General features: G+C 40.4%; 1 protein-coding gene across 1 annotated transcript in view; it reads right to left on the reverse strand.

The window, feature by feature from the left end:
- LOC311039730 (CUB and sushi domain-containing protein 3-like) overlaps positions 1-12,872 on the reverse strand; it is a gene marked incomplete at its 5' end in the record, with an annotated part of 373,258 nt that overhangs the window by 197,915 nt on the left and 162,471 nt on the right. Inside the window, 6 exons of the mRNA XM_084049684.1 lie at positions 2,714-2,908; positions 3,305-3,492; positions 7,438-7,576; positions 8,793-8,984; positions 10,714-10,916; positions 12,564-12,690. Coding sequence (XP_083905810.1) covers positions 2,714-2,908; positions 3,305-3,492; positions 7,438-7,576; positions 8,793-8,984; positions 10,714-10,916; positions 12,564-12,690 — 1,044 coding nt within the window. The remainder of the gene's footprint in view (positions 1-2,713; positions 2,909-3,304; positions 3,493-7,437; positions 7,577-8,792; positions 8,985-10,713; positions 10,917-12,563; positions 12,691-12,872) is intronic.

The following is a 12,872-nucleotide window of genomic DNA, read 5'->3' on the forward strand; positions in this document are numbered from 1 at the left end:
AACATCTCGACCTTGGTGACTGTTGTGCTGTCGATGTGTGCTGTCGATGCTAAGTGGAGGAAGGGTGGGCCTGAAGTCTACAATCATCTCCAGCGTCGTGAGAGTGTTGAACTCCAAATTCTTACGACTGGTTTTGTGCTATAGTACAATACACCGTTTTTCCTACTTTGTAGAATTAGAGAAAGAACTGTCTCAAGAAGCTGCAGTCATAGCAGGCGATTTTATCCTCAGTCAACAGGAGGGGAAAGATTTTGCCATGAGAAAATAATAAAAGAAAGACAAACACCACATGCAACCTCTTAAAACTCATTCACTGCCAGACTTATTTCGGGCTGCGTTTGCCCGCTGCCAGCGATTTTCGTTTTTCTTACCTTTTCAACTGGTCACAGAATATTAATATCTAGTATGATCGATCCCAGGACGGTTGCTAATAAGCACGGAGGGGATCACTGTGTATACATGTAGGCTCTCTAGTCATAGTATGGGTTGATACCATTTAGCTTAATGATTGGTACACCAATGATTGGTACACCATGGAATTACTGGTCAAAGAATCATTTGTACCTAAGGGTTATTTAAAGGAACTGGGTTGAGCATACAGGTATTGCAGAGGTGAAAACAGGCTTAAGTTTGTATGTGAAATAACACAAAATAACATTTGTTTAACATAAATCAAATAGGCCTATCTATGGAAAAAAAAGATAACTCTGTCTGCAAAGTTAATACATTTAACTAGCAGCCATTTGCAATAAGTAGGCTAAACAAACAATGCAACATATGTCTAAGTGACCGTCTGTGTCACAGCTTATGTACACCGGACAGGCTTTTGAATAGACACCAACTATTTAAATCTATAGTGCCACTTCTATGCTAACACATCCATACGAGAATTAAATAATACTTAGATTAATAAATTAATCAATGGGGGGGGGGGGGGGGGGGAGTCTGGAACTACTGAATGCCAATTCCGGAAGCTGTCATCTGTTCACAAGAATATATTTTAAAATATCTTAAAAATATTTGTTATAATTTTCATTTCTGCTAAGCAGCAAGCTATATATAGACTTTGTTCAATATTCTGTGAATCAAAGTATAACTATCCTACACTTTGACTTATTGTATTTACATGCAGACGGTGCATTACTCGTTTTAAACTTTAACGGTACATTAAAATATGTATCTGAAAACATTGAGGTGAGAAATAGACAATGCAGTAACATAAACGTGCCTCAGCAATGCATCTCTCTCTCTGCCTCGTGCTGCACCACGGGACACAAACGGCTGCACCATGAGCCGCGTGTGTAGATCCCATCGGTCTCAACGGCCTAAAGCATAGACGGCCTCAGCACAGTCAGGCCCTCCTTCCATCACGGACACCCCGAACCCCCCAGACGCACGTCCGCACACGTGCGTTATTGTGCGCAAGATATGTGCAGAACTGTTTCAACTAACAGCTTTTTCACAGTGCATTTTGTCATTCACAGAAAGCAGCAATAGACAGTGAAACGTTGTCAGACTTAAATCACATCAACATTCACATAACAGATTACTTCTCTATTGTCTCAAAGCCTGTATCAACAGAATATGTCATAGTCATAGACCACGGAAAGTAGCCTGTATGGTGACGATTATTTTCCAGTTTATAATTTGTGTAGCTTGTTAGAACGGCAAGCTCTGCCGCGTACATTTGGTGATGTGTTTTGATGTATTCATCCTGGATTCATCTTTGCTCATGTATTTAACAGAAGTGCATTAGTAGCTTATCATATTCTAATAAGAAACAGTCTATCATGTGGAGTAAAAGGACAGAAAACAATGAAAGAAAGTGGCTCATGTACCAGCAGACTTGAGTCAAATGCACACCATGGATAGCTGCTGCGAGCTGGAAACGTGCTTGTCAATTTCACTGACAGCTCAGTGCAAATCTTCATAGAAAATGACGTAGTTTGTCATCTTGGAGAATGAAACCTTGCTTTCAGTGGCCATAATTCCACCCTACATGAACCAAATGATGAGAACTTTCTTGGTCTGACAGGGTTGCATGTGGAGTTTGACCCAGACATGAGCGAACAGGTCAGAAAAAGACTGCAAATTGGTTGAGGCACAACACGCCTCCGTTCCAGAGTAAAAGTTCACAATAAAGCAAGCAAAAAATCAATTTCATGATGTCTTTAAGGCAGGAAATTCAGTTACGCCTGGAAGACGGGTTATGCATTTGCATACGTTGTGTTCACCTGATTACAACCACAGATTACATGAGAGTATACATTCTCCCACACCAATTCCCCTTTTTACAATTTTCTCAAAATCTGCAAATTATTTAGTAGCAAATATCTCTTTACCCAATTTGTGTTGCATTGTATGAAATCTTGTATCTCGACACATGGAACATTACAGTATCTCTCCCCTTAACTAGCTATACTTAGCTCTCAGATCTGTATGCAGATCTATAATAATAATGCAATAATATAATGCAGGTCAGAATGTATCATGATTTATCGCTGTTGGTTTAAATTAGCCTACAACCCACTGAAGCCTGATTTATATTTAAACATTTATATTTAAATTTCCGTACACCGAAAATAGCAGATCTACAAGCTTGCGGCTTGTAGATTGGCTGTTTTCGGTGTGCGACACGATGTGCAACCAAGTATAACTCAAGCTTTAAGAAGAAAGTTGAAATCCCTAGCAAAGTGACAGTGTTGTCCCTCACCTTGACAGCTGGGTTTGGTCCTGTCCCACTCAGGTCTCTTGCTGTTGCCCATAATGCACGTCAGAGTGGAGTACCCCTCCAGCAGGTAGCCGGGCTCACAGTGGAATGTCACCATGGATCCCAGTTTGTAGTCGGCACCGATTCTAGTGCCATTCATCACGTTGCCTGGATCAAAACATGCCTCCCGCAGTTTTGCTGCCAAAGGAAAGAACAAAGAGTTTAGGACCTACAGATATCCAAGAAGAGTGGGCTTCTAATTACAAGGATGAAAAAGAAAGGTGTAACGAACTTGAGCACCCATTTGCTCAAACAAAGCTGTGGTATTAAAAACTAATACACTTTGTCATTGGTGAAACGAAATGAAAATGACCACGGGTGAATCAGCGGCTGTTCTCACAGTTGGCATTGACATCAGAGGAATTAGTTGTGTAACATCCTTCCAATTGCATATTCTCTAATACATATACACCACACATCCAACTAAATCCCACTGCTGTAACATCAGAAACGATTTTCAGTCACCCATACGCATAATCTTTTGCATTATAATGCACGGCAGAATCCCACTTGAGAGACAGACCCCACAACTACCTTTGTATTCCAAGTGAAAGCCGGTGTAGCTCACAGAGCCATCACTACGGAACGCCAAGTGCATAAAGTTGGAAGTGCTCTCAATCTTCTCTGGAAGTTTGCTGTCTTGAAAGCTACCAATCAGATGACTGTTGCTGTCTGGCCCGTCGTAGATGTACAGGAAGTCATAGTTGGGCTCAATGCTAAAGCTGTGGTAAACAAAACAAAATGAACAGACCAGTTATTGTGCTCAGTCTTCACAGATTGTCCAAGAGGTTTAGATTAAAGATGCAAAGACTACAGTATTTGTCACATGCGCATACATGCATGAGCAGTGAAATGTTGGTGAGGCAGACTCCAGACTGTGCAACAATAATGTTCAACATACATTACTATACAACATCCTTGTATAGCACAAAATAATGTATAATATAAGTAGGTAAAATGTTATGTGATAATACAGGTCTAAAGTACCACGTCCACTGGTAAGTCATAAAATAATAAAGGGACGCTCGGGTGGCAAAGTGGTAAAGTGCCTGCCCACCACCGCGGAGTCTGAGGGTTCGAATCTACTGCGGCGCAACCGGCTTTGTCGAACGTCTATACGAACACAATTGGCCCGTATTCGAGGGAGGGAAGCCAGGCGGGGAGGGTGATATTTGTCCTCCTACGTGCTGGGTCAGCACCTGTCAGCAGTGAGTGAGTGTTGGGTGGGAGGAGCAGCACGAAGGCTCTACGTCCTCTCGGTGGGGGCTCCTCACTGGCAGGTGAGCGAGTACAACAGCAGTGACAACACAAAGAAATGTGAGTGGGGAGGAATTAATTGGCATAACAACTAAAATTGGGGAGAACAGGGGGTAAAAGGCAAAAATATATACCGGTAATGTATAATATTACTTAAGTAAGTGTAAGTGTAAAAACCTAATAATTGTGTTGAGAAACCATATACTACTAGCATATAGTATACAATTTAGAATTCCATTAGGGGTTTTTTTTATAATGGGAGCATAGCACCGCAGTGCAAGCAGTGAATCATGCCAGGCGATTTGCTTTGCATCTCCAGACAAAGAGCATTGAGATGAAAAAAAAGTATCTCTCCCAAGAGGTGAGAAGAGATTAAATTGTTTTGACACCGCAGTAGCACAAAATCTTCCCAGACGGCAATGGCTGTGCAGTGTGAAAAGATCGTTTCATATTGTAGTGCTGTATATCAAATCACATACTGCAGAGAGAGGGAGAGAGAGAGAGAGAGAGAGAGAGAGAGAGAGAGAGAGAGAGAGAGAATGAGAGAGCATTTGTTTTCAAAATAATGAGCTTGGTTTATGGCAGAAATGTAAATAGCTTGGAGATAATTGCATTTGAGCTGAATCAAGGCAACTCCAATTTACAATCATAACTCCATCCTTTCATTTTGCACTCCCACGAGAGAAAGCAGTGTTGTGCTAACTCTGTTAGAGATTTGAAGGACAACGTCTGAAAAGATACATGCTCAATCTCTCTTCATCACATCTAGATAGAAGGAGCATCGCGGGGGTGGGCAGTTAACACAGCTGCGCCCACGCCCTCTCCACACACCCCAACAAGATTTGACCATGAATTTAATATTCAAAAGTCAGTCATAGGGAGGGCGGCCCATAAAAGCTGCACTCCGGCCTGTCTGTGTCCCAGCTCTGGCAGTCTCGCTGCTGAGCATTCAGATTGAAATTAATAATGTAAAGCAAATGAGTATCATTCAGCATAGGATATCGTGTGGGCTCTTGCAGCACAATTCTGTTTACATTTTTTTTTTACACATCTCAGTGGACGTTGAAGGAAGGCTATCTCTTGACACAGTGGTCAGGAGCAATTCTGCCTTTTCCTCTATCACAGCACACACCTGGACACGACTGTAATTCTGGCCCTCTGCTTACCACGTTTGGCCAGCTCTGATAAATACTCAAGAGTTTATAGCCGGTTCCACCACAGAAAGCAGGCAATTCTGTGACCCAAGCTAAAATTCTGCACATGCACTGAGAAGTGTACTTAAACTTGGTTTAGGGAACTCTACTGGATCATACAATACATTGAAGTACAACAACCTATCCAGAACATTTCATCTGATGTCATGTTGCCAGTGTCCTATCCGTGATTCTCAATCTTTTTTTTTTTTATTTCAAGGACCACCATTTGGATTAACAGGAACTACACCACTGTACCACACATGCCCACAAGATTTTCAAGAATAAAGAGTGCTTCATAAATATAATGTATTCATAACTATTACATATGCCCACTTAAGATTTTCATGAATGAAGAGAGCTTTAAAAATGTAACAGTATTGTGTGTGAGTTGCCACACCACTGACGCGTAATTACACAGGGGAGTCGAAGCACCCTCAAGTGGCCATTCTGTTATCCTATCATGAACAGAAACTGTCACTTATTGAGCCAAGCAAGCCGCAAGACAAAAACAAGCTTGTTCTGAAGGACATAAAAAAGAAAACAGTTTGTCAGTCATACCATGGACAAACCAAGGACAGCACAGATTGTTCTACAAGTATCGATTGGTGATTGGTTCAGCACCACTGCCAATGGACAGCGACAGGCCATGTGAGCTGTGACCCAGCACCATTCTTTTTTACACGTGGGAATAAAATACCCAAGAGAGCAAAGCAGCATGCAGAGCTGCCACCTGACTTTAAGTCTCCACAGAGGCAGTATGTTTGTACTGTAGTTAAGCCATTACCAACACTAAGCGAAGAGACAGAAAGCACATAGAATGCAATGCTGGAATGACAAGCCACGTTGCGATTGACAAATGAGTTGAGATTTTGTAGAATGTGTTATTCAGTTGCAATCGGATGCAATTGACTAATTTGTGGTTGTCTTTAAACTCTAAACACTAGATATAATACAGCGGTCTACAGCAATACAAGGGTAGAAGACGCAGCATGCACATAACTTGATAAGCAACACAAGCTCTGATCGATTCCAGGATATAATTAAATCAAGCACTGTACATCCATGTTGATATGTCATATGAAACGTTTACAAAGAACAACAGCCTAGTGAGCAGTGGGGCCTGGGGCACTTGCACCCTTTGCCCACGCAGTAGCTAAGCTACTGGAGCAACAGTAGTAGTTGTTGGGGCTCAGCTCAAAGAGGCAGCCACTGGTTGTGTGTGATGTACAGTACAGTCAAGAAAGAGTGGAGGTGGTGGCAGCACTGGTGGTATGTAGAGTGCAGTCGACTTACAGTATGGGTTTTTATTTTGTATGTACCTGTACACTACAGTTTAACAATAAAGAAACCTTGAACACTGATGAAATGGTGGTAAATCATATTTGAGGGCTGGTCTGCTACCAGCGGGCTAGGAGGTCAATAACCCTAACCCCCAACGCTGGGCCTGGGCCACAGACTCCCATTTTTTATTTTTTTAAACTTATCTTTGTGACCCCAATATGCACATTACACGAATGGAACCAAATGGTCCATTTGGTTCCTATTGCATACTATTGGTATATTGGTATACTATTAATACTAAGTCCCCCTGGAACTATTGGACCATTAGACTCATAATTCAGTCTCTAAACGCTCAACTAGTGACTGAGTACAATCTCCCAGCTTTCGTTGCAAAAATTGGGTGGAAACAATTAGAGAAAAACATTACAGAAGCAATCCAAAGTCTTTAGTGGGGACCTTCATATTGAGGTGGAGGCATGCTTGGTTTTCAAAGCAGTCAAGTGTAGTTTTGTTAGCGGTGCTGTTCTAAGAACTACCTTGCATTTAGAGTCCCCAGACGAATTTGTGCAGTAGGCTGATCTCAGATTATCTGGCAACACAAGACTACTGGACCATAATGCTGAAGTAACTACTGCTCCAGTGCATTTCATCTGATGTCATGTTCTCCGTGTCCTCCACAGAGTCCTTGTTTTAATTATCTGATGTGTGGGAAATGTTTCATGTCTCTGTTGCAAAAATGTCCAAAACTCCTGTACACCAGTAAAATCATAAAAAAAGAAATAGAAAATAGAAGAACAATAATAATTCCATTACGATTGACTGTGTGAACATCCAAGACGACAGCAGGGTTTGGCATATATGCAAATAAAGACTGAGAGAATCTAATTAGTGAATTAGGCTCAAAGAAAGAACTATCACAGCGCCTCCTCTTACCTGATGAAGGCTAATGAAATGACATAGTCAGAGTGGACAGCAATGAGCCAATCACAGTCTTTGCTGTGCGGGTAGGGATGGGGGTAGTTTGGAGAGAGAATGAACCCAGAAGATCCTGTCACATTCCCTCCACATGGAGCTTGAAAGAAAAATAAAGTAGATTTTAACGAAATGACATATAATTATACATAATTTCCAGTAGTAATTATTTAGAAAGAAAATTGCAGATGTGATGTTTTCAGCCCATGTGGTTAAGCTAATGCGTCTTCTAATGTAATAATAGGGTAAGAGCAACAGCTTTTGAAAGCTAATCATAAATCTTTATTTGAGTACTTAATGTAGTTTTCTACTGCTTGAATCCATTTTCTTCCCACTGCCTGGTGTTGGGAAAATGATAATATACTGTCAATATTTTAAGATAAAGAAAATCCCAGAAACATCATGAATACAGTTCAAACGCTTTGTCAACATTAGGTCTTTTAAACTATCTTCCCTAATAGAAAGCTAACATTCATCACACATCAATAATAAAAAGCCTGCCAATCTCCCAAGCTAATGTTTATTTCTATTTCTTTTTTATATATAAAGACATATTTTAAATACATTAAATATATAAAGAGTAGCATGATATTCAATTAAATAGTTGTAAATTGTATCAATTGTACGGTATGTGTTATAATTACACCGTCCCATGCCCTTCTCTATCTATAGACGAATCCACAGACGCGCTGCCTGTAGGCAGTCATAACTGCGGTGTCAAGCGGCTGCCGCTCCGCTCCGCAGCTATGATTGCCTACAGGCAGCACGTCTGTGGCTTCTTCTATACAGTAAGTGCTCAGTTCTTCCCTGGCCAGAAGAAAATCGAGTTGGACCACAGTTGGCAACAGCTCAGGCAAATATAAAATATGTTGTGTAGGTTCCTACACACTACACTATAGTGTGATTATTTTTAATGGCATCGTAAAGTAATTAACTTAATTAACTTACAATTAAGCTGCGATGAAACAATGTATTGGTTGACCTCAGCCCTTGAGTAGCCACAGCGAGGATAACACATGGCAACAGCTCAAGATGTATCTCAAGTGCCTTCTGTCTATCCTACATATACAGTACCTGTATATCTTTTACGGGTTTGATACAAATACATTCTCTGACATTATAAGTTATAGAAAAATACTCTCCATTCCTCTCACATGTATCTTTTTTTATTCCTATTCCCTATACCCTAGATCCCGCTCCTGCACTTGCTCCATTTCTGCCTCTATCTACTGTCCCACATCTCCCTCTCTATACCGCTCCCTCTCTCTTTCTATCTCCCCCTCTCTCTCGTTATTCTTTTTCTCTCTCCCTCTCACCGATGCAGCTTGGTGGGCTGGGCTGCCAGTAGTATCTATTTTCCACTTGGATGCAGGTGATTCTGCTCTCCCCCTGTAATTCGTATCCTGGATCACATGAGAAGGTCACTGAATCACCGGGCTCCCGTCCTTCTCCATTGCGACTGCCATTCATTGGCATACCTGGGTCCCTGCAGGCTGTCGCGAGCGAGCCTGAAGGACACACGCGCACGTACGCACACATGCACGTACACACACACACACACACACACACACACACACACACACACACACACACACACACACACACACACACACACACACACACACACACACACACACACACACACACACACACACAGTTACTCACAGAAAGGTAGGCAAGCAGGTACAGTAGTATGGTATACAATATAGCCTACTGTACATGTATACCCACAGATGCAAGAGTCTAGGCACTAACACACCCATGTTACACACACACACTGACATACAAAAGGGATTATTACATATCATGCAGCAGACAGCTGTCAAGCTCTAACTCTCGCTCAAACACAGTTAGAGAAAAGAGCAGATTATTGACTGATCTCTGCAAGTGAACGCCTGTGATGCTTTCACAGCTGGGCAGCAGCTCAATGCAACACACATTTGTAGTCAAAATCGGAATCAATTCCTAGCTCATCCCTGTGGGTGCAGGTTTTAGTTAGACCAGTTGAATACATATTGGTACACTGTATTATTTGACCTCAAAAATATGTTTTCATGTATTTCTTTCAACTGTATATGTGTATATATCGGCCCCTGCTAGCCCAGAAACCCTCATTCTTTTACCAAAATAAAATTTCAGCCTATGAAGACCTGGCTGGTTTAGCCACTGATTGGAAAACTATTCCAAGGCAAGGCAAGGCAATTGTATTTGCATTTCACATTTCAACAAGGCAATTCAAGTGTTTTACACAGAACATCAGGCAAAGGAAACACAATTATAAAATTACATTACGATGCATAAAACAAAAGTAGTAAAAAATAAATACAATTACAGTGCATAAAGAGAAATAAAAAGAAAAAAGAAAAGTAACTTAATCAAAGGCAGCGGCAAACAGAAAGGTCAGGGACAGCAAAATGATGGCACATCCAATTATTTATTTGTTCTATGCATTTAGTCAGTGTTTGTTTTGGACCATAGTCCTCTGGTGATAGATTTGTTTATCGTCTGCATAACTATTTTAACTTATTTTAACTTATTTTGCTGTTTTCCATAATCTGAGCATGTAGATATTGAACAGTAGAGCCCCTAGAATGGATCTTTTCAGTCTGTCTATATTGTGGTCGACTGTGTCAAATGCAGCACGAACACAATTCACTCACAGGTGCAATAAATCTCAAATTTAGGTGTACCTGTATCCAATCAAAAATACATGATCTCTTCACAAACTAGCCATGCCATGCTGAATCAATGAGGTATAATAGAATTAGCTGTGCTTGGGTGCATGGGTTAGAAGTTACCCATCAGCTAAACATGTGGACCGCATCAGTGTGCAACTAGGGCTGCATATAGCACACCGGAGACCGTCCACAGCAATTGACTGTGAAATACCAGGGATTTCTGATAGCTTCACAACCGTTCAGCCATAACAAAGATTAAGGCAAATACTGACAGATCAGTGTGAGATAACAAGAGATTGGAATTAAAAAACACTATACTTCAGCTTGATAACTAGATATGACATGGAGAGAAATAATGACAGATCATAAGATTAGTGGAAAACATAATTACTAGTGTACAGTATGCGCTCTATTGACTACACACATTATATTTAGACTCATTTTACTCTCTAGACTAGACTCTAGAGAGGGTGGTGATAATAATGATAATAATAATAATAACGATAATAATCATAATCATAACCATAATCATATTAATATTAATGGTGGTAATACTCACTGGAGAAGTCGATGGCGAAGCCGGATTTGGTGATGTAGAAGTCAGTCTCAAACTGAATGGTGACCAAGTTGAGGGTGGAGTGGATCCCCTCTGGCAGCAATGAGCCACTCACCTCCTTCAGAGACATCTCATTATCAGGAGGGCCATCCCACACCTTTAAGATGTCATGGGATGCCTCTGTGTCAAACGCCAGGAACTGGAGACTGGATGAAGTGAAGAAAATTGATTTGCTTTGGCTTGGTTTTCTTTGGTATTGATTAGTTTGGTATTGGTTGGTCAGAGTTAGTCATGGTCCAGGGTCAAATCAGTCAATCAATCTGACTTTGGTTGGTTGTTCCATTTATTTTTATTAAGCTGCTCTCTTGCACAGTTCTGCACCTCCAATTATTGATTCAAACCAACTCCTCGCCAGGAGTGAAATGACTGATGCAAAGTCAACAGAGTTCAGTCCAGTTGAAGTTCAGTGTAGATTAGGGAACATCAATCAATTTCCGTGAAAGTGTAACAAGCCATCAAGGGATAGCCCAGAGCTTCTTTTTTGCTGGATGTAAGACTGAATTTATACAATTATACAATGTTTGCTTCAACTTTTATGACCAAATGGGTTTTATTTCACTGTCGCACTAACAGTTCTGCACCACAAAATGCTCTCACATAACTAGAACATCCCCCTGGGTGCTGTCAGTGTCTACAAAGTCACTGTCCCATTCACTGTTAATAGAACAGCTGCAGGCTGTTTCTCTTGATGACAGTGATTTTGAAGATACTTTTTTAACTTCTTAACAGAAATGTCTTAGATCACAAGCATACATTTTGACAAGATTTAAAAATGAATAAATATAATATATATATATATATATATATATATATATATATATATATATATATATATATATATATATATATATATATATACATACAGTATATATATATACATATATATACATACATATATGTATATATTTTTTAATCAATATACCTTTTTCAAGGCAGACATATTGACATATAGTAACTGTTACTTCCTTCACAGGTGTGGGCAATGACACTTTGATGCTTGAGCCTTTCCATTGAGCCAACATGCACAATTAAAAAAGGTACCACCTTGAAAACGTGTTTTCTGTTTATTAAAGAGCTGGAGGGACGGGGAGACCCCTTATTGAACAAACACTCAATAGCAATGATTACTATTAGAATATAGAGCTTTAACTTTTTAACACATTTGTTTTTGTTTTAACAAAAAACAAACAAACTAATATTTACCCTACCATAAATTAGTTTCATTGGTTACACCTGTGTAGGAAGTAACAACAACTATTTTTAAATATGGTTGCCATGAAAAAGGTCTATTGTTAATGACATCAGTCCAGTCCACTGCAATGTATCCTGTGTAAGTCTCTGAATATTACCACACATAATTCATAGCCCCTTCCTATCACCTTACATTTAAATGTGTATTGTTGCACAAAAACATATTTTACATAAAAAATGTGTCATTACACATTTTGTAAATCCTTAAGTTATAAATGTAACGTGTGTGTGTGTGTGTGTGTGTGTGTGTGTGTGTGTGTGTGTGTGTGTGTGTGTGTGTGTGTGCTTGCGCGTGCGTGCATGTGTGTGTGTGTGTGCTTGCGCGCGTGTGTGTGTGCGTGCATTTGTATGGAGTATCCTGTGTTAATTTAACTTTGAGAGTGTAAAAACTGACCCTTTTGGGAACATTAATGAGTGTAAATAAGAGTGTAAATATTTAACCACATTTTTGTTAAATATTTACACTCTCATTGCTGAATGAACATATTAAGCTGTGTATGTAGCATGTACGGTATGCGTAGGTATACTGTCAGCTACAGTACCTGACAATGTTGCCAGAGTTGACCTCAATGGTCCAGGTGCATCTCAGGTTGTTATCATAGGGAAATGGATACCCAGGGGACAGGATACGACCTGTTGACTCACCCTTGAAACTTCCACCACACTCTGCTGCACTCACAACACATGTATGCGCACACATACACACACACACACACACACACACGCACACGCACATGCGCACGCACACACACACACACACACACACACACACACACACACACACACACGTCACCTCCAAAGATAGAGGTAAAAATAAAGTGCATGCACAAATGTGAGTCACCAGATGCACA

The sequence above is a fragment of the Gymnoscopelus microlampas genome, assembly GCF_963454915.1.
Source record: "Gymnoscopelus microlampas genome assembly, chromosome: 3".
NCBI lineage: Eukaryota > Metazoa > Chordata > Actinopteri > Myctophiformes > Myctophidae > Gymnoscopelus > Gymnoscopelus microlampas.